The sequence below is a fragment of the Gavialis gangeticus genome, unplaced genomic scaffold, assembly GCF_001723915.1.
Source record: "Gavialis gangeticus isolate Ggan-Ray unplaced genomic scaffold, GavGan_comp1, whole genome shotgun sequence".
Taxonomy (NCBI): domain Eukaryota; kingdom Metazoa; phylum Chordata; order Crocodylia; family Gavialidae; genus Gavialis; species Gavialis gangeticus.
Genome location: NW_017728992.1, coordinates 199,478,015 through 199,500,430, shown reverse-complemented (window position 1 = coordinate 199,500,430; position 22,416 = coordinate 199,478,015). Strand labels below are relative to the sequence as shown.

Below are 22,416 nucleotides of genomic sequence, written 5' to 3'. Positions count from 1 at the left end.
GTCTGTTCACCAGGGCCCCCCTTGGAGTCACCAGGAACAATGGCCACAAGCTGAGGGAGGAGAGGTTTAGGTTAGATATTAGGAAGAACTGCTTCACGGTAAGGGTGGCCAGAGCCTGGAATAGGCTGCCCAGAGAGGTGGTGCTCTCACCTTCCCTGGAGATCTTCAAGAGGAGACTGGATAGGCACCTGGCTGGGGTCTTATGACCCCTGCAACCCCCAATGCTCCTTCCTGCCCATGGCAGGGGGTCAGACTAGATGATCTGTCTAGGTCCCTTCCTACTCATTGATTCTGTGATTCTGTGATTCTATGAAAATGGATTTGGATCAGCAGCCCCATGAAAATAGGTTAATGCAGGAGTATCAGAGGTCACCCAGCCCATGGGGCTCCTGGAGGGATGGAGGTAAGGCAGGACCAGTGTGGACAGGGACTGCCATGGATTTCCCTGGTATGCAGGCCCACTAGTAACTCATGTCCATGGCAGGAGATTGAGCACTGGTGTTAACTCCTGCACTGCCACTGCTGCTACTTGCCCTGCTGCCACTGCCAGGCCTGGATCCAGACCTGGCCCATGAGGAGCCACGCAGTCCAGATCCAGTTCTGGGAGCCAGTTGACTTAGATAACTCGGGGTTAAAGAATTGGAAAATTAGACGTATAGTGAAAACCTCAAGGAGAGCAATATGTTCAGCTTAACCAAGAGAAGGTTGAAAGGCCAGTTGGCCACAATTTTTAAATATTTATTTCAGGAACCAGCAGATAAAAGTTAAAAAAGAGGCAGTGGCTGAGAAACAAATACAGTCAAATTCAGTCTAGGAATGAGGTGCTTTTTACCTGTAAGGGTAATTATGCATCAGAACAAGGGCTGCGGTTGATTCTCCACGGGCAGCATTTTTTTAAAATGAAGGCTGGCAAGTTTTCTAACTGAGGTGCTCTGCTTCCAGCTTGCATTTAATTCAAGGAAATTGTGCCTGGGGCTGTACAGGAGATCAGAGAAGATGATTTTTTCAGTCCATTCTGGGCCTGTATTTTATGAACTCCAGCTATTGATTTTTCTCAATGATTGTCACCCTTTTGGTTTATGGGTGGTATTTAAAGACTAGTAATGTCTAAGTGAGTCTGTGCACAGATTTCAATGAGCTTTATCTCCAATATGCTCAGGGAGATAAGAGTGCGAATAGTTATTGATACTGATGAATTGTTAGATATGGGGCAACCAAGACAGCATTGGAAAATTAAGTATATATTAACTATATGTATGTGTGTGTGTGCATATGTATCTATGGATATATATTTGTGAATGTGTGTATATAAATATATGTGTGTGTATATATATGTGTATGTGTGTATATATGTGTGCATACATGCATATATGTATATATATATGTATGTGTGTATATATGTGTGTATACATGAATCTATATGTATATATGTGTGTATATATGTATGTGTGTCTATATGTGTATACATGTATATATATGTATGTGTGTATATGTATGTGTGTGTATGTATATGTATATGTATACGTGTGTATGTATGTGTATGTGTATATATGTGTGTGTGTCTATATATACTTGTGTGTCTATACATATATGTCTATATATACACATATAGACATACACCTATATGTATATGGCTGTATATGTCTCTATATATAGATATATGTGTATGCATATATATATATGTGTGTGTGTGTGTATATGTGTATGTGTGTATATTTTGCATTTTATTTTACATTAATATGTTTTTAAATGAATCTATGTAAAAGAAATTTAAAATTATAAAAAGCCTGTGTTAAAGCCTGAATTTATAATATAGTTAATTGATTTTATTTAAATTAATCATATGCATTAATAGAATATGTTGGCTGCTGAAGTTTTCAAGAGAGTCTCTACTGACCTGGGGAATGCTGCTGGCTAAGTGCTTGCAACCAGAACTTGTTGTAGGACTAAACCAGCTTCTGACAGCTGTAACCTCCCCTCTAGGTGCATAAAAAAAAGTATTTTCTACACTTCAGTTTATTCAGCTAGCTCAGTTCAATGACTAGTTCATGCAAAGTTGAGAAACCAGTCAGGAGCTGAGAAAAGAAAATGAAAGTTTAATTTCCTCTTGCAACTGATAACTGAAAATTAGGTTTGAAAGAATGAGATCTACCAATTTTAAAATCTTGAAGGCCATAGTAACCAGAAATAACCAGTTTGGTTTGAATGCTTTGGAAAATATTCCTTTAATAACTCAGCTTTAAATGAAAGATATATCTAGATAAAGTTACTCTCCCTCTTATTTATCCAGGACACTTAAGGCAATATTATTTAATAAAAGAACAAATAAATTCAATGTTGTTTTTGTGTGTTTTAATTGAATTCCTAGTTTTATTCAAATACAACTTGACACAAATCATGCATACAAATTATAAAATACCTAATGAAAAAGAAATGCATCGTTCAATCTTTTTCCAACAGAACAGTGATCTGCAAGTGAAGAATATGTATAAATTGCTTCCGTCATTTATGAAGTTATTAAAATTTAAATAAATACATTGCTATAGAATTGATTAAATAATTTTGCATAGACACTGTGTATCCTTCTGGTTAGTGGAAAGAATGGCCAAATATAGTGTAGCAGAGAGTAACCAAAAATAATTAAGCTCTTTCAAAAATAATACAAAAAATTATAAACATAAAATAAGATGCAATGAATTATTTAAATCAAAATGATTTAAGTCTGATTAAACTTGGTGATTTCAATCACATTGATTTGTATTGACGCATCCATGATTCTGGGCGAGGGAAAAACACTACTGTGGTGATTGGGAGAGGTTTACATTGCCATTGCTAGTGCTCTATCTGCGTCTTTAATGTATCAGTATGTGCCAGCATGGAAATATACTTTTAAATTACTACATTTTCCTTCTAAACAATTAACAGTGCATACAAATAAAGAGAGAAAAACACCCCACTCTTTTTCACCCTTTGTTTGTATTTTAATTTACAAACCACTGTGGTCTAGCGTAAAACAAATCCAAAGTGTGTATGCGTGAGTGCATGTGCACATGCACCATTTTCCTTCAGCAGCTAGAGATATATTCGAAGTTTCAGGAGGATTTTCCTTTGAGCATTGCATCACTTCAATAAAATGAAACCTTGTAGTACATAAAACAGATAGCTGAAATGATAAATAGTGCCAAAGCAAGTACTTCTTCCTCCAGGTAACCTTTGCCAGTTGATGGCCAGCAGGTATTTAATTTAATATTAAATTTAATATTTAATAGATTTTATTTTTCATTTGAAGATCTTTTTTTAATGCTGTTGTATTACCCCATGGCAGATTCATGGCCCTGGAGATGGAAGTGATTTGTTCGTTTATGGACATAAGGCTCCGATTAAGCATCACACTTGTGGTGTCATTGAATTCAGTGGGACTGATGCTCTTGCTTGCAGCGAAGCAGATGTTTCAGGGCTTTGTTGACCTGGGGCATAGGATGGGGTGGGGTGCAAGGGTGGCTGAAGTAGCACAGGTTTCTTTCCCTGCCTCAGCCTGGATGTCTAAAGAGCACATCTGGACTAAGTCTCCTTTGCTTATCCCATGCATGGCCCCCCTGCAGACGTTGCTGTGTGGCAGGAATTCATGGGGTGGCTTGGGTGAATGGACAGCTGCTTCCTGGGATGGGAGATGTCCACAGATCCTTGCAGAAGTCATTCTCCACCTTGTGTAATCTCTGTGGCACTGTGTCTGTGGATGCTTGCACTGCATTTTGTGCAATCCATGTGGGAGATCTTCATCGGCCTGTGCAGATCTGGGGGCTTGCAGATGTGGTCTCAGACCCTGGTGTAGAACCATGGAGCTCCATTATATTTGGCCTTGGCCTTGTGTTGGTTTGCAAGGGATGCACTGAGTTTCTGCAGAGAAGCGAGCGCCCCCTCTCCCCAATGGCATGATATGGGAGAAACACCGCGAGGGACCCCTCATAGCAACATCCTTCCCCGCAACCTTATTCCACGGTTATATTTGGCGTCAGGAAATAAAACCAGATGTAATGATTTTCTCTGTGGTCTGGTTATGGAGGCTGTGAAGGCTCTCCTGACAAATTAAGTGCTGCATCTTGAAAAGACAGAGGAGCCATAAAGTCCCCTGACTGTTGTCTGTCCTTCTCTTTGTACAGACGTTATGATTCGCCTGATCTTGAACTCGGGTTAATTAACTCTTAGACTAACCGGGGGCAGCTGGGGATTCTCCCATCGTGGAGTTGAATGGAGAGCTCTCCCACGACCAGTCGTGTTGTTAGAGTTATGGGCTAAGCCACCAGCAGAAAGCTCCCAGTAGGAATTGGGCATCCTGCAAAGCAGGGTTTCATCTGCTCTGTAGCATGGATCGGCAGCTCGTTTCAGCCTTGGGTGAAAGCAGGGAAATAAAACATTGCTTGGGACAGCACTCGCTGGCCTTGAAGTCCCATCTACCTAACCGAGCCATTAGATGGATATCGGTGCTTTAAAAAGGGAATCACGTGAAAGCTCCAAAAGACAGCACTTGTTGTTTATGAGGCGATGCATCTCCCCAAAAGGTGCAGAGGCAGAAGATGCCGGCAACAGCTTTTGTCGCATCTTCTGAGCATCCGGAGAGCTTTTTTTTTTTCTCAAATGTTGGCACTTCCAGCCCATTCTTCAGGTCCTTAAGAAAAAAGAAATGGAGGGGAAGTTAGATTCATTAATACATACAATTAAAGAGCTTCTTTCTTTTTTTTTTTAATGTTATTTATTAATTCATCCAACTTTAATATTTAAAGATGCATCCAGTTCCCTAGACTATACATAAAGACAGCTATCTAACTTCCATTAGCAGAGCTCCTATCACCCAAGTCGGTGTCTGCAGACAAGTGGGCATCTCTACACATGCAGATCAATGTGCAACAATAAACTCGACACTTATCTTGCCAGAGTTTATTGCGTCCCGGGCACCTTGTTTCCACACGCGTCTAGGATTGCAGCATGATGAGCCGAGTCAGAGCAGCCTCGGCTGGCCGGGGCTCCGGGGGTCAGCCTGCCAGCCCAGGGCTGCTCCTCCTTGGCTGGACGTGCTGCAGAAGAGCTGGCTGTGGCACGAGGGTGCTCCAATGTGGGGTTAGCCAGCAGGCAGCCCCTGCACTGAAGCTGTACCCCTGCCAGCCCCTCCAGCATCTCCATGAGTGCTGCTGCAGAGTAACAAACTCCACATCAGGATAATGCTTGTATTTACACGTACTGTCCTGCTGCAGCGTTTCTTATTTGACTCCAGCCTAACAGCCCTGCATGTGTAGATGCCAAGACATATACTGCGGAGGTAATTAGTCAACTGTGCAGTAAATGTCTCATGTAGACATGACTGGTCTCGTGCTGTTTATTTCTCTTCCTTTCAGACTGGAAGCACCTTACGGGTTCTTTTGGTTGCTTCCCAGAATAAGAGCCCGGCTATGCACTAAAATCAGCCCAATGTCTTGTGCACCTCTCCTGCTTACCTTACCCAAAGTGATGTGGGCTTCAAAGGAAACTCGTAAAGAGCAGCCCCTTGTCTGTCTGTTCAAGCTGAGGGATGGGGATGTGGCTAATGCTTGGATGAAGCAGACAAAAGATGGGGGAATTTCTTGATGTCTCCAACTGGTGGAGGGTGCAGCAGCTGCTGTGCACTGAATTGGGGGACTCATCCCTAGCAGACAGGTACCAAGGGGCAATGTCGACAGTCTTAGCAGAGAGACCAGAAGTGGAACCGTCCAGCTATGAGTGCAGGTGCTTGAGCCCTGCTTTAGCCATGCACTTGAATGGACGGTTAACTGCAAGTACGTGTCTGAAACTCTCACTTAAGTCCCACTGACTTCAATGGGATCCAGGCACATGACTTAGGATGCAACACCCGTGTCAGCGTGTTGCTGAACTGAGACCCTGTTGGGGCTGTTTGGGAGATGAGCACATTGCTCTTGACATTGCTGGGGTGCTATGACCCCGGCACCCGTTCCTGCCCAGGGCAGGGGGTCGGACCTGATGATCTATTGAGGTCCCTTCCGCCCCTAAGCACGACGATACTATGATTGCTGCATCCCTCCACTAGATAAGTCTAGAAAGTGTCACCTGTCTCCATGGTAATTACCTTGATACCTTTTGCCAGCATTCAGTGGCTTATTGATTGGCTTTTAAGTGAGAGCTTCTAACAGGGTGGAGGAAGTATAGCCAGACAAAGTAAGTAATGCAGATCTGCTGTGTATCCAAGGGGCAATCTCAAGGCAGGGGGAGATGAAAAGCTGCTTGGTTTAACACTAGCTGAGCTAACCAGCTTCCAGATGTGATTCCAGCGAGCTGCATCATAGCGGGCAGCAGTCTGAAAATGAGTGAGAGGCACCAGGTGATGTTCAGGGCTCACGGTGGGGACACAGGGAAATTGGGAATAAAAGAGCATTAGGAATAGGAGCTCAACAGAGAAGAGCTGGGGACGAGACACCACGAGCAGGTGCGAAGGCAGGAAAAAAACTGTCTCAGACAAAAGATTTAGGGGTGCTAAGGCCTGCTGATGTCTGTTTGGCAAGAGAGGAAGGAAGCCTGGCAAGAAGGGGAGCGAGCGAGAGGGAATGCAGCACAATTGGTGCTGGCTGCAGGGATTTTCGCAGTGCCAGCGCTCTTGCAAGGATATGGGGTTGTGGCTACCAGGTGGCTGATGTTCTTTCATGGCTTTGCAGACCACGTGGTCTGCGGCATTTCATTCGGAAAGTTTTTTGGAGAGGGGAGGTCAGTTCAGTCTGCCAGTGATTTAAAGGGCCGCCATTCTTCTGTGGACAATTCGTACCGAACATATGTGCAAAGCCAGCACTGCTCTGCAGGAAGATCACACTAACGTGTCAAAGGTAGGCAAGGCCTGGCTTAGTGTCCCACCGGGGGAGCAATGAAATGGCCTTGGCTGTCCCCTTCCAGACATCTCTTGGCCTGCTCTGGGGGCTTTCTTTGACTTTACAGCTTCATACCAGCTCCATTCTCTGTTGCAGCCCTGGCATGACAAAGGCCTTCAGTGAGGCTACAATTCGATGGTGTGAAACACCAGGATGGGGGTCTCCAGCTTGGAGGGGAGGGAGCAGTCTGGCTGTTTTGTGCACTAAGAGAGAGGTGGGATGCTGGGAATCAGGACAATGGGGGAAGACAACTGCCTAAGTTGTTAGCAGCAGGACCTGAGTCTCTCTAGCTGAAGGCTACTGTGGCAAGCTGGTTTGATCTCTCAGCCTGGCCTGGTTTTCAGAGGTGCCGAGTCCCAGCAGCTTCTATTGGAAGCTCAGGGGTGCGAGTGTGTTAGGAGGCCCAGCAACAATGGATTTAAATCCTTGTGATATCTGTTCTGGTGTCTTGAAACCATGAAATGCATAGTGCAGACTCATGATAGTTGGATTAGTTTACAAGCAGTCCTTGGACTTATGACACAGTTGGTTCTTGAAAACCACGTCTTAAGTCAAAACGCTGTAACTCGGAACCAGTTTTCCCATAGGAGCAATGTTATAAATGGGGGGTTGGTTCTGGGACCAAGGCCCGATACCCTATTTTTACCAAAAATAACCCAGAATTTTGTACTCTTATCAATTATAGATGAGTAATATAGCTACATAATGCATTTATCGTGTAAATAGCAATCATATTGATTTGGAAGGACTTCTTTGAGGTGACTTTGCTGGACTTTTTGGAGGACTCGTGGTTGGACTTTTTGAAGGGTTCTTGGCTGAAATCTTCTTGGGAGTCTTGGCTCCAGGTTTGTCTGGAGTCTCATCTGTTTTCTTAAAGAAAGTGTCCAAGGAAGTTTGGACAGATGTCCTCCAGGGAGATGGGTGACGTGGCCAATTTGTCCGTTGGCGTGTCATGGCATGGGATCAAGTGTTGTAAAGTCCAAACTGATGTCAGAAAGTCGAAACAGGGCATTGATTTGCAAACATTGTAAGTGCCGTTTGTTGTAACTGGAAACGCTGTATGTCTAGGACTGCCTGTCCATGAAATGAAAATGGCTTTGCATAGTTGCTGTTCACTCATTGCTGAGGTGTGCAAAGAATCTGAGGTTTTGTTTTAAACCCCTGCGCCCTGCTTTTTTTCAGAAGCAGCCTCTAGTTTTCAGTGCCTCCAAGTTTGCAGACCCGGCTTCTGCTCTGACCTTGCAAGTGTCAGCACAGGCGTGGATGCCGTCAGCTGGAGAGCAATGAGAACAGCTTTCCTCACCATTGTGCTATTAAGCACTGATGGGTGCCAAAGCGCCCCTTGGGTAGCCACAAGCGGCGACATATATGTAGTAGCAAGGTTGACTTAGTCAGGCTGCTCTTCTTTGTTGTTGCAAGCCTGGGCATTGACTGGTGGCAATGAAGTAAACTCCAAACGTTTGGGCAGTGTGTGTTTTCAGAAAGTCTCATCATCAAGAGAAAGGTATCTGCTCCCCAGGAGGCAATGCCTGTCTCATCTGGATGCAGATACATTTAAGATCCTTCCCTGCTGCTGCAGGGTTGTGCCAGTTTGGCCTGCCTGCTTTTGGATGCTGCCAGAGCGGGGCAAGCACGCAGTGTGCCTTGCTGGGCGGCGAGGTGTACTACAGCAACGGGTACATCCCAGCCTGTTGGCATGGGGCCATCTGCAAAATCTGGGAGTTTTGTGCTTAGGAGGAGGATGGCAAATGAATGATTTTTTGTCACCGAAGGAATGGGGAAGGACTCCTCAAGGATGGGGTTGGCATGAGCTGCTGGGTGGGGCATCACATGTCTGCCCATGTCCGCGTGACCAGATAAGGCAGACTTTACGGTGTGACGCCATTCAAAAAACCCTGCTAGGACATGCAGAGCTTTTTGCTGGAGTCTCAGTTCTGTGTTGTTAAGCCTTTTCTCTTCCCCTGTCTCCCAGGGATGTCTTCCCACAAGGCCTGCCTGATGAATATGCCTTTGTAACGACCTTCAAGTTCCGGAAAGCTTCCCGGAGAGAGGACTGGTATATTTGGCAGATTATCGACAAATACGGGATACCTCAGGTACAGGACTCTTTCCAGCGGTTCGGAGAAGACGTGTTGGACAAGCCAGAATGGTTGCTTTAGACTCCCACTATCTCTTCAGAAAGGATTAATAACAAGCCCTTTGGGTTGCCCATTGTTCAGGTCACTGCAGTGCACTTTGAATTGGAAACAGCCCCTGTTTACATTGGCCCACGGTGGTTATCTGTCTGCAGGGAGGTGTGCCAGGCTAGCAAAATCTCTGCGAACAAGTCCCCATTCCTAAAAAACTTTGCATGTGAACTTCAAATTTTGAAGTTTTTCAGCTAGTGCCGTTTAGGAAAAGTTATTGCTTGTGCTGAATGGGGGAAGGTGGTCTCTGTAATTATAGCACAGGACTAGCGCTCAGGACAGGTGGCTTCTACCCCTGGCTCTGCCATATGCTTCTTGTTTGACCTTGGATATGTCAAGCAGTGTTTCTCTGCCTCTGCTTTGCTATTTATGAAGTGGGAATAGCAATGCTTGCTTTTCCAACCTGGGTTTTTTGAAAGGTAATTCACTGATACCTGAAGCACTTTGAGATCCTCAGAGACAAAGCATGATAGACTTATCTGTTCCTGTGTAGGATTTTTACCACCGGGTCCCAGGAATTGTTTTTGCCCAGCATACGCACATTGTTTTCTTAGGATAAAATAACTCGTGAGTCCATTTTCTGCTGGGCTGAGCTGAAAAATCAAGCCTGTTAGATCTGGAAAGCAAAAAACAACAGAGATCATGAGCATTATTTTCAAAAGCGCTGCAGTACTATTCCCAGAAGTCACTGCAGGCGCTTAGGAGCTCAGGCCTCATTCAAAGTTGGTAAGACTCAGACTCCCATAGATATATGGCCCGATCAGGCTGGCGCGGTACATGCCTCCACTGAAGCTTCAACCCACTTAAAAAAATAGTTGCCTTTTCCTAGGGAGGTGATTGAAGGATGTGGGGGGGTAGACAGCTGGCTTCCTGGGGCAGCAAATGAGAGAGATATGCCTGTCCTCCAAATGCCAGTCCTGAACACCTCGGTGCTAAGATGCTTACCACTAAACCACTGGAAACTTAAAGCAGGGGTGGTGTTTGAACACCTTTTTAACCCCAGGACCAGATGCCTGACTTGAGACGGCCCATTAGATGCCTCCTTCTGTTCCACCTAGGTTCTGGTTTGTCACGTGGGTTTACCAATTCGGATGCCTTTTTTCAAAAGGGATTGAGGGTCCTAAATTACTGAGATGCTTCTGAAAAGGTTCACCCATATCTGCTTGCTCCTAAATCCCATAGTTTGCTCTGCACGCTGCTTATTCCACCCTCCAAAGACAGATCGAAATCTATGGCGGTTGGGTCTTAGCAATGGAGGGAATGAGATCGGGTGGCAATTACAATGAACCAGCAGAGTTTCCATTTGGTGGGTGATGATGGTAAAGCGGAGGGTTAAACTGGACTTTTTCTCTCTTGCTTGAAAACATCATTGGTTTGATCCCAGGCACTCAGTGCTCCAGGCCTTTTGTTACTCTTGGGTCACAAGAGTAGGTGACTTATACCAGGTGCCATCTAATGGCTTTCAGCCTTTCTGTATCCCTCTGCCTTGTCCTTCCTTGGTCTCTTTTAATATCTCATCTGAATGTATATCCCCCAGCCCCCTGCTTGTATCTCTGTCCTTCCTCCTCTACTATCATTAACTGAATGACTCCATCAAGCCCTTTGGGATATGGCGTAGATGAGAGGATGACTGTTGAGAGAAGAAAGTTTTGTTTGTATGTGCAGGGCTATTTCTGTTGGTTCTCAGGTTTCTATCCGGCTGGACGGGGACAACAAAGCTGTGGAGTACAGTGCCATCGGCCTGACCAAGGATGCCGTGAGAGTGGTCTTCCGAAGCGCCCGAGTCAGCGACCTGTTTGACCGCAACTGGCATAAGATCGCCCTCAGCATCCAGTCCAAGAGCGTCTCCCTCTACATAGACTGCAAGCTGGTGCAGACGCTCCCTATTGAAGACAGAGAAAATATCGACATTCAGGGAAAGACTGTGATTGGCAAACGGCTTTATGACAGCGTACCCGTTGATGTAAGTCCTGAGTAAGCAGATTGAGACCTGGGGATGCGGCTCTCTGGCCAGCTGTAAAAGGCAGGAAGATGGGCTATACTATTTCCTTATTCCATGCCACGTACTGAATCCCTGCCTAGGATGGGAATGACCCGTGTCCCATCCAGTGCCGGGGGGGTTGAAGCATGTAGTAAGGCGTTAAAATCAGGAACTTTTTTTCATCCATCTGGACAGTTGTAGTTTGTCTTTGTCAAAGTCCAGTGCAAACTCACTGGTACTGATCACCCTGAAATGTCACCCGATCTATATAGTACCTAACTAGGTATTGAAAAAAAAAAGGTTGGCTCCATCTGGCTTTATATGGCATTCATGCATAGTAGTTAGCAGTAGAAAATCTGATATATCATTGAGTTCGCCCCTGGAAAGGCAGGGTATAGATCCCACTTTACAGGCTCTTAAATCTAATAGGTCTTAAATTAGTGCTATACTTGATCTTGGCTAAAGGGTGTAGGTAGCTATTCCTTATAGGAATTTGTCTGGGACGGAGAGGTTAATACATCTCTTCACTCTTGTAAGCTGTGGTAAAGGACCTTTACTGAGTCCAGATCATCAAAATCTTATTAATTTGTACCTCTTATATCATGCCAACTTATTATTTGCTCATAGAGAGAGGAATAAGTAGTGGCTGTAGAAGTCCTAGAGCCATTATGGATCTAGCCCCTTATTTTATTCCTGTGCACTTCTTGTATCAGAGCACTAGGGCAACTTATCATTAATAATTCACAGTCCTTGGGCCTATTGTTGTATTTTGTTTTCTAGTTTGATCTACAGCGCATGGTGATTTACTGTGATTCTCGACATGCTGAGTTGGAAACCTGCTGTGACATTCCCTCTGGACCAGTAAGTTGGGTTTTTTTTTTTGGTGTTGCTCCTTTAACACACATGCAGTCTCCCTCTCTCTTAGTTGCATTCTTTTATTCCAATAAGGGGATGTACCAGTGTAAGTTTATGATTTAATAATGACAGCAAATCAAATGGAAACTGTACTGGTCACATAACATAGAGAAGGGTTCATCATAAATGAAGAAGAACAAAAAAGAGGAGAAAGAAGTATAAAAAATTAGAAGTCTCCTAGTCCCTGTCTATTCTCTGTAAAGCTGTCAGGGGGAAACAGAAAACACTGAAGTGTCCAAGTGCTGAGCGCAGAATAAAAACTCAATATAAAAATATCCAACGTTTCCTACTGCCACTATAGGGGAAGAGCTAGAGCAGCAAAAGTTGCTAGTTAGTCTCAGTTCAATTCCCCGTCGACAGATGTCTGCATTGCAAAAAAGAAAAAAGGTGGGGAAGTTTTCAGAGCTTCTTGCCTCTATAGCTGCTGTTTGGCTGAACAGGATTTCAGCATCAAATCAGGTACTATTCAGTTAGTTAAAAAAAAATGATAGTAGGAAAGACACTAAAATTCTGTTGATCCTTTTGACCCCCATGACACTCAGCTACTTGCCCAAATAAATGCCAGTTTGGCTTCTGAAAAGTGGGTAAAAGGCAAATGCAGTCTCTAAAGCAAAGACCTGATAATAACATGGGCTTTTTGGATTCAGTGCCAGGTGACGGTTATTACGGAGGCACCACCTGCTGAAGTCAAACCCACTGTTGGCAGTGAACAAATCGGTCACATAAAGACCCTCAACTGTTCTTGTCCTGCTGGAGAGAGGGTGAGTGTTGGGGCACTCTCTGTTGGGAACATCTGCTGCTTTTTGGGTTAAATAGCATGGTCTGGCATAGGAGGGGGTGCTGTCAAACGCTTGGTGCTTGATTTGCAGTGCCAGGCAGGATAAAAGTGTAGATCAATGGAGTCAAGTAAGAGTGGTCCAGTGATAAGAGCACTGGAAGTGTGCAGCCCCCTCTTCCACCACTAACTACCTGTGTGGCACTGGGCAGTCTAGAGCCTCTCTGTTGGGCCACTCGCTGTTCTGATGTAATGAGACGTGCCGTCTCCTAAAGTCCTTCTTTTCTCCTTAGGGTGAGAGGGGTCCAGTTGGCCCCGAAGGTCCTCAAGGTCAAAAGGTCAGTACTGCATTTTTCAATTTGTCTATTAACAAATAGCTGATGTGCTGGGTAGTTCTGCACCACCTGATGAGTTCGATGACCAAAAGCTAACTGATGTCAAGGCAAACTAGAGGAGGAGTCAGCTGAGTCTCGAATAGCGTATGGCAGAGTGTAGAAGCTAGAATGGGTCCTTTCATCCCATTACGGCATTCGCAGGGCGCATGCAGAACTACTAACAGGCAGGTTTTTTGCACATGAGTTTCCCACGTAACTGGTGTTACGTATGAGGTCTGGATGAGGCTTTTCCAGGAACGCTCTGCAGTATCTGCAATGCACCTTGGGCGATGTTATTACCATTGGTCACATTCCATGAACTTTATGAGAACGGGGTTAGGGAAATGGCGCCCTGTAATCTATTTTCCTTGGCAAGACCATTTGAGTCATTGTAGGATGTTAAATTTAGGTCACACTTCTAGCAAAGAGTTCCTCTTAAAATGCACACAGCACCTCAAGTCCTTCTGTTCTTTAGCTTTGCAATGTGAGCTGTACATTAGCTTGTACTCTACCTGGGCCTTTTCCCCACACAGCTTTCTGCAGAGCTCATCTCTGCTTCCTGCTGATGCTTCTAAATATGACTCAGTTGGATGTCCCTTAGTCGTGTGACGTTCAATGTTGCACCTTTGAATTATGATTCAGGCTGTGTGTAAACTTGATTTCCCTATTTGATTGCTAAGCCGAAGCACCGGAGGGACGAGACGTCAGAAATGACGGTTGAAGTGCAAATCTCTATTCATAAAAGAGAGCAGCAAGGCGGTCATTTACGCTTTATGGCTTGAAAGATCCTGGCTTTTTGGAGACGCTTGCCGAAACACCCTGAGAAAAATATTTCTGGGTTGTGCAAAGAAATGCCGCGCGCTGAGGGTGGGGAAGGGCATGTTTTCTGTTCGAGTAAATGGACACGGGCCTGTTAACTTTGAGCTGTGCTCAGTTAAGTTGGCAGCAAATTCCTCCCTTTGTTTCTTTGTGGCTATAAATAGCAGCTCCCTCTCTTAATGGGTGACAGTTTAAGTAATGATGGGCTATTTTGCAGCGTGCCAGAACCGTGTCGAATTGTTCCGAGAAGAGCACAAAAGCCGGACAGTGATTTAAAACACAAAGCTGGCGTTGCTTTACCCATTGGCAAGCTGTGTATGTTTGGGGGCACGCCGTCTACGCTGTGCAGTGCAGCCCAACGTGGAGATACCTGAGCTCAGTTGGGTACTAGCAGCAATGTGCAAAGAGGGTATTTTTGCACCGTGTTACACATACCGTGTTTAACAGACTCTAACTAGTGACTAGTTCACTTCACCTCCCAAGCGATTAAAACAATGAGAATGATTGACTTGAAATGCTTTTGCACTGATGCGTGGAAAGCCATCACTTGCCTTTGATCTCCCACGACACGTACAAGCCAAGGCAGGCTGGTGTCACAGAGGTCCAGTGAGCCAAGTCCATGCTGGGTTGTGGACTCGGTTTCAATCAAAGCTCTGCTGATGGCTTGGTTTGCAGAACATGGCAAACCATTCGATCTCTCTGTGCGTCAGCTTCTCCTACTGCCAACCAGGGCAAAGCAGGCTTCATCCGTGCTGGGATTAATGATGTCCATGTGCCATGAATGTTAAAAGCTTGACTTGCTACCGTCAGAGGTATAGTGAGCAGTTTTTGTACCCTGGGCAGGATGGGGAAATGGCTGTGGGTGGGGTGCCAAGCACCGGAGAGCAAGGGAGTTGGGGCAACAAGGAGAACAGAGGGTGGGACAAGTGCTGCCTTACCTGCTGCTGCTGCCAGGGCTGGCTTGCTGCAGCTGGACCCGGGGCCAGATGTGGGGAGGGGGTCTCTGTTTTCTTAACTTCCGGTTTCTGAACCTTTAGGGTGCACTTGAGTTGCATGTTAAAACTTTTCTCTGCAACCATGAGGATTAAACCATGACTTTTTTAACAGCAGCACCACCTGAATCCAGGAGCTGGGGCACTAGAAACAAATGGGAAGGTTCACAGGATCAGGAAAGCTGGCAGTACTGCAAGCCGGTGGGCAGAGCAGGGAAAGTCCAGCTCAGCCCCTCTTTCTAATGGCTAGAGAGGAGCTGGTCAGCTGCAGAGAGGGGGGGAAGGTGCTGTGCAATGGGGGAAGGATCTTGTTCTGTCCCCAGAATAGGAGGGAGCAGGGGAGGGGTTGGGACTGGATCACAGCGTGGGGCGGTAGCACATCTCTCCGTGCAGCGTGCTGTCCAGCTGTGAGTGACTGGGGCCTAGGTTCGCCCTTCAGTACAGTTATTCAGTCCTTACTGAAGTTGTCACAAGTGCGTATGGATGGACTAAAGGGCTCTTCGACATTGGTACTGAGGAAGGCCCCATAGCTGTCAGGCTTGTGACGTTGTCATGTGAATGTGGCGTGCAAACGAGCAAAAATCCAGTGTAGGAAGATAACGAGCTCCTGTAGTTCTCCAATTTAAATCTCGTAACCCAGGGCAAGACAGAAGGGCTCCCTGTGATTAGAGAAAGGGAAAATGCCCTTGCAGGCAAGTTTTTCTGCCGCAGTCCTCTCTCTCTGCTGTCAAGCTGAGGGTAATACCGTGTGACACACCAGACATGCTTTGGAAGGAGATGCAGCAAAAATGGTGCTGCAAAAAGTGGAGCTGGGAATAGATTCGGAAGAAAGAGTGTGAATGTGGAAACCGAGCCATAGCATTCATTTGCTACAGAGTAAAATGGTGAATATAGCCTTTCTTTGCACAGCTTGTTTTGCACACCTGGTCAGAAGCAGCCTTGGCTACAGCATCGGGTTTGTCATCAGGAGGCCTCAGCTCTGTTCCCTACACTTCCAATAATTTGCTTTACGGCCCTATGGCCAAGGTTATTTTTATGTTCTGCAGCTTACTGTCTTGCCTGTATTGCAGATCTGCTGTGGTCTACCAGCTTTTGTACAGCATGTGTACACAGTGTCACAGTGCTAAAGAAAGGATGCCTATCAGAAGTGCTGGAGAAATGATAAATATAATTATTGTCATCCCCAAAAGGGAAAGGAGCTGTGTTTTATTGTAAGCACAACCTGGCAGAGACAGTGTTGTGACCCCTTTTGTGCAGTCAGTTAATTTACCTGCTCTTCCGGCTTGAATTTCTTTGGCAACAAGCTGTCACGATGCCCTTCTTGTTCATTCTGGGAGTGTCTTTTTCTTCTGTAACAATAATCAGATTAAACAGCAAAACCATCAGCTGGTCTCTGTGGCCTTACAAAGATTGTCTCCATCAAAAAGCAGTGCCTGCTCCTGTCAAGGGGCTCAGCAAGCAGTGGCAGCTCAAAACACCGTAGTTACAAGTGTTGACAAGAACAAATTGAATTTACCATCATGAATTCATGAGTAAGCCGTGCTCGGAGGGAATCTGTGTTTAATGTGGGAGCATCTGCAGCACTGCATTGCTTTTAGCGTGGCGGCCACTTTGTGCTGGACACTGTATGCACACACAGAGCAAGGACACGGCCCCTACCCTGAGGAGTTGTTAATCTGAGTAGGAGATAACAAATGTATACAGGCATCTGGGTGGTATAAGGAAGCAAATGAGGCTCGTTGATCAATATGCTAGGCAGGGATCTCAGCACAGCAGCTCTAGGGTGCTTTCTGCAAGGATATACGCTGGGTGGAAGATGCATGGATGGGACGCAGTCCTCTCCACCAGCCCCTTACTAGTATAAAATCTTCCAGGGAAGTGCTGGAAGTCAGCAGGGGTGAGAGTAGGCTTAAAATTGCTTTGTGTTGTGCAGAGGCTGAATCAGCCCCTGCCTAGTAGGGATGGGATAAAAGTCCAGAAAGGTCATTAGGCAATCAGGACTCGTAGTAGAGATGGTATCTTTTATTAGACCAATGGGATTTTTGCAAAAAAATCTTCTTTAATTGCAAGGTTTTGGGCACAAACACCCTTCATCAGGCACTGGAGAAGAGATTATAAAAGTTCTCCTGGGTAGAAATGAAAGTTCATATTTCATAAGATTTAACAGAGGAGTCAATAGATGGAAAAGTCCTCTGGGCAATCAGTTCATAGCTGGTATGAAGCCTCTCAGCTCCTGTGAGGCTCTGTGATGATGCAAATTATCATTTGCATTATGTAAAGCAAAAACCCACCATTTGCATTATGTAAATTATCTATGCATTATGCATGATATAAAGGTCATTAGAGCCCTTTCCCCCTCACCTAACCCCCATGTACACAAACTGCAGATCCAGAACTGGTAGAGACTTTTTTTGTTGCATGAAAACATTTTTCATCAGCTTTAAAATATTCCTTTAAAAAAAAAATTAAGAAACTAGAAAAAATAAACTTTTTTTTTCTTTGTGGTGTGCTATTTTTCTTTTCTTTGTCTGGCTTTTGCTTTCCTTGGTCCACATTGGAAAGGTCTCTTCTCCTTGACAAAGTTTCTTCAAAGCTTCTCTGTGTCTTTAAAAATCAAGAACGGTGCCTATAATATACCCACGTTCCAATTTAAGTTAAATAAAGCAATACCCACATGGTTCTTCTGACTGCAGTAGCACCCTTTGTTGCTAACTGCAAGTTGAGGGGTCAGGAGGTGTATGCTTCAGTATTTCTAGACAGTCTGTGTATCACAGCAATAAACACACGTTTTTTATTTAACTGAAACATTTAGCACAGAGACCGTAACATGTGACAACTCTGAAGTTGTTGGCTGTTGACAAGAAATGTGAGTGCATTTTCCATCAAAGGAATGTGCTTTTGGTGTTGTCGTGCTAATACTGTTTCCCTCTTTTCAAGGGCGAAAGTGGCAGCCGAGGGCTTCCTGGCCAAAAAGGAGAAAAAGGAGAGTTGGTAAGTACAGGAGTATAGAGGCTGGATGGCTCTACATTAGACAGTGTGAGACGGTATATTAGGCTTAGCATCCTCTTTACAATTTTGTGCGCTTTGTGGATCCATGCTGGGCCTCTGGCTGGGGCTGAATTTCACTTTTGCGTTGTTCAGCTGATGCAGTTGTCTGTGGGTTATGATTCACTGCCTCCACATCATAGCTGACCCCCTACTAGTTTTTAATTAGTATGTGTGAATCAGCTTGTTGACTGGTGAATGCAGTTAAGCATCCACCTGGGAGGTTTTAGTGAGGGTCACACACAAGGGGAAGGGAGATAGTCCTTCTTGGCTATGCACGTGCAGGTGAGACTGAGATCAAGTGACATTTGGTCAGTTGTTCCTTATTAAAAAAAAGAAAAAGCTTCTATTATCCAACAGGCAAAGGAAACTGGGTTTATAATAGGAATTTATAAGTAAGGCTGAGGGCACCTTTGCTTTTGGAGTGTCATGTCAGATGTCCCAAATATCAGTGGATGGGTGCAGTAGCAAACCCTGGCTGAGATGTGTGCAGACATGTCAGGCCGACCCACTCCCTCAAGTGTGCTTTAATCCCATAATCACACCAGTGAGGACCAGCTGGTGGGACATGGTGAGAAACCTTTGGCTGGGCCTTGCTGGGCACCATGGTTTAGACCTGCCCAAGGAAACCATATGTGGCATAAAGGGAAGCTGGGGTTTGGTGGTTGGAGTGGGGGAGCTAGGGATCAGGACCCTCCCCCCTAATTTTGCTTTAAACTGCTAATCTGGTTTAAAGCCACTTGACCTCTCTGCCCCTGGGTAGGTGCCGTGCTACTGAGCGGTGTAACAAGTTTGAACTAAACTCAAATACTGTCACGCTGAAAGTATGTGAGCCACCTACTAAAGTAGCCACCTGGTTTTGTTCCTGGAGTCCTGTTTTCTTGTGTCACATAAATTGCTCTGGGAAGTGGGGTTTATTTCTCTCTTTATATTTTTTGTTAATCAGGCACAGATCCTCCCAGTGAATCTACAGGAATAGACCTTTCCCCTTATAGGGACAAATACCTTGGGTTATAACCTCTTGAAAGCAGTGTCATTGTTTTATGCACTTCAACCTGGAAAGGACCATGTGAGCACTGATAGCCTCATCACGCCATAATAATTTTCCCCTGATATTTTAGATTAATTAATTAATGTTCCTAATATGCTTTGAGATCCTTGAAGAAAGAGGTGAAAAATAACACTGGTGTGTATTAAATCGACCATTTCCCCTCTCATTTCTAGGCCAGAGGAGCATATGGAGGAGGAGAAAAAGGAGAAAAGGTAGGTTTCTTTCTCTGGGGGAAAATGCATTCAAAGGATATCAGCAGTGACAAAAGAAATAAGGGGTGAAGCTAGTATTCTGCAAATGTAGATGCGGGTTTCTATGCCTAATGGTAGCTAAAGGGCTAATGTAAAATAAGGCTTGCGCATGCTGAGGCATCATATTGGAGAGGAAGGTTTTAATAGTCGCTCTCTGTACCTGAATGACGATCGGTTCACCTTATTACCGGAGTGACACTGACAAATTGGAGAGAAGAACAGAAAAGATTGATGGGGACAAAAGGGTTGCCTGGTGTGGAAAGATTTAAAGTAGGTGATTGAGGGACAGCTCTGGGGGGACATGAAGTGACTACAAATGTTTTTGACGACGGTGATCACCTGTGGAAAAGCTGAATTTATTAAATAGGGCAGTAGCAGGGCATCATTGGGATAAATTAAAATTAATGGCAGGAAGGGGCCTGAAATTGAGAAATAACAGCCTGCGTGACCTTTTCTCCAGGGAAATGCCCCTGCTTGGTATATATAACATGAGACTGGATAATGAAACAATGAATGTACTGCAGGGAAGAAGAACCCTGCACCGGCAGAGAGAGCGAGCTCATAATTATTGGGCCTTCCAGTCCCCCCTTGTAGGGGTTGTCATTGTTAATTTGATACATCAGTAGTGCATTGCTCAAGTTTTAACGGAAGGCTGCTTATGATAAAAATCGGTACTGAGTCAGTCCACAGTTGTGGGACAGATACAAGTTGTGTCTGTATTTCTGTACCTGCGACATTCTTGCCAGCAGGCAGAGTTTGCCTTGCAGTAGGCACTAAAGTGATTTCCAGCCTGATGTCAGCCCATGTCAACGTGTGGTCTGGGTCAGACAGCCGCTATTCAAGACATTTGCGCTGGAACAGAAATAAGTGACCTTTTCATAGGGCTTGATCTGTGCCGCACAGATCCGAGTGGCAGGAAGCGTCACCTCGTGCCTTTGTCCCTTTGTCGGGGGGAAATGGCGAGTCTGCAAGTTCTTGATTGAAAAACCTATTGCTACTTTTGAGCAGCAACTCTGCGAGATGCAGAGCAGCCAGGCACCATCGTGGGTTGCCGCAAAATAGCACGCACCATGTCATCGATGAGTTTGTGAGCCGCCTGCTGTTTGTTTAGCATGCTCATCAGCAGAGGTAGCGTGGGTCCGTGTCAGCAGCAGAGGGGTTTCCCTCTGGCCAGCGGAGAATGTGTTCCCCCTCAAGGGTATTTTGGTATAGCTCGGGGTGGGCAAAAAATGGCCCGGGGACCAGATCCAGCCCACCAGGCCATTATACCTGGCCTGTGGGGCCCCTATAACATTTAGAAAATTCAATATTTATTTGCTCCTGGCTGCCTGTCAAGGATGACAGGAGCCAGGGGCATTAGGACCCAGGGGAAGCTGGCAGCAGGACCCAGCATTGAGACCCCCCATTCCCTGCTTCTCTGCACTAGAGAGGGAAATGTGGCCCTCAACAGCTTGCCAAAACTTGGTAAGTGGCCCTCTGCCCGAAATAATTGCCTGCCCCTAGTATAGCAGGTGGTGGTGGTGTTTCTGCTGATTTGGGCTGGTCTTCCTGGGAGCAGGTCCAAGGGGGTGGCATTGCTGATTTGAACTGTGGAGATGTTGAGCACTTGGGTTGTTCATCATCAGCTGCCTCGAAGGTCTGCACCTGGTGGGAGCAGAAGGAGAGGAACGGTGTGTGCATGTGTCAGGAGCACTGGTACGTGACTGATGGAAACAGCTAGTACATTTGGCAGCCAGGGAGGCAAGTGTGTGCAATTTTAGGTTCAGAAGGTGGTACCTTTTGTTAGAACAAGAAGAAAATGGCAAACAAAATGATCTTTCTTTATAAGCTTTTGGGCACACGTGCCCTTCCACAGGCTGAGGGGGAATGAAAGATGGTAAAAGTCCCCTTAGGTGGAAAGTAAACTTCATTTTTGGTTGGTCCCAGACCAACGTGGCTACAAAATAGATCCCTGCAATTCTAGGTGTGGTTTGTACTCATGATGGAAGAAGGGAGTGCGCGAGTGTGACTTCCCAAAGAGGGGGTCTCAGCTGCTGAGCAGGTGAGCAGAGGAGTCACGTGGGAGCAGACAAGTCGTATACCTCTTGGCATGAATTCCCTTTGCACTGCCCTGGCTGTATAAATTCTTCATTCCCACTTTGCATTTTGGCTGGGACAGACAGCTCTGTCTCCAGTGGTTTATGATGGCGTGGGCTGCTCATTCGCTGAGAAACCAGAGAAGAGAAAACTCCTGAATTCAAAAGCCTCAGAGCCATGTGGGACTTTCTTTGTTCTCCTTTGTATTCTGGTCTTTTTGAGGACGGTGCTCACATCTCAAGTGCTGATGGAAGAGAAGAAGGTTATCTTGCCTTTGAGAGAGCTGAGATGGGCTGATTAAAATCCTCCCCTTATTACAGTAGTGCTCTCCAGCTGTGCGACACCAAATGCCTGCCAGCCGTGCTTTTGTAAAACCTTATTATATTGTGGGGCTGGTTGTGTAAGGTCTCAGGCATTCAGTTGAGGTCAGCTCCTAATCTCTGCCAGGACGAGAGTAGAGGCAGAGAGGCTGGTTTTTCACTCTATCACATCAGGTTAAGGCCCAAGGGAGTCTACTGAAGTGTGTCAGGGAAAGGTTCGCCTTTATTTTTGGATATCGTACAACACCAAGTATGTAGGGGTAGAGCAAAAAGTGAAACCAACTGTGGCTAAAATTCTCCTTGCAGACTGAAAAATTTAGGAACAAGGATTCGGATGACCGAAAACCAATATGCTGCGATGGCATCTTTAGGATATTTGAGTATGACAGGTTGATGGGTGCTTGATCTCTCTGAACTGAAATACATACGAGTACACTAAGAGGTTGTTGGACCTGTAGGCCTTGGCCTCAGATACTCCACTGTGCTGACAAAATACCTGTAGCTGTATGAATCGCGCCTCAGTATGCAGTATCCTTTTTTCTGCAGGTTTTGTTTGCAGATGAATCTGTTTCAGCCCCGGTTTATGTGAGTTAGTCTGCTAGATTGAGCTGTGGAAGCTCCTACTTTACATCATGAGGTCTCAAGTGCAGTCTGGTGATGAAGCAAGACTGCTGTCACATTTATGCATGTGCTAGTATTGTGTTGCAAACACAAGTATCTGTTTTA

The 22,416-nt window shown here is 45.4% G+C and overlaps 1 protein-coding gene across 1 annotated transcript in view; it reads left to right on the top strand.

The window, feature by feature from the left end:
* COL22A1 (collagen type XXII alpha 1 chain) overlaps positions 1 to 22,416 on the top strand; it is a 381,540-nt gene that overhangs the window by 160,926 nt on the left and 198,198 nt on the right. Inside the window, exons 6-12 of the mRNA XM_019528200.1 lie at positions 8,878 to 9,001; positions 10,779 to 11,054; positions 11,853 to 11,933; positions 12,635 to 12,748; positions 13,056 to 13,100; positions 17,885 to 17,938; positions 19,217 to 19,255. Coding sequence (XP_019383745.1) covers positions 8,878 to 9,001; positions 10,779 to 11,054; positions 11,853 to 11,933; positions 12,635 to 12,748; positions 13,056 to 13,100; positions 17,885 to 17,938; positions 19,217 to 19,255 — 733 coding nt within the window. The remainder of the gene's footprint in view (positions 1 to 8,877; positions 9,002 to 10,778; positions 11,055 to 11,852; positions 11,934 to 12,634; positions 12,749 to 13,055; positions 13,101 to 17,884; positions 17,939 to 19,216; positions 19,256 to 22,416) is intronic.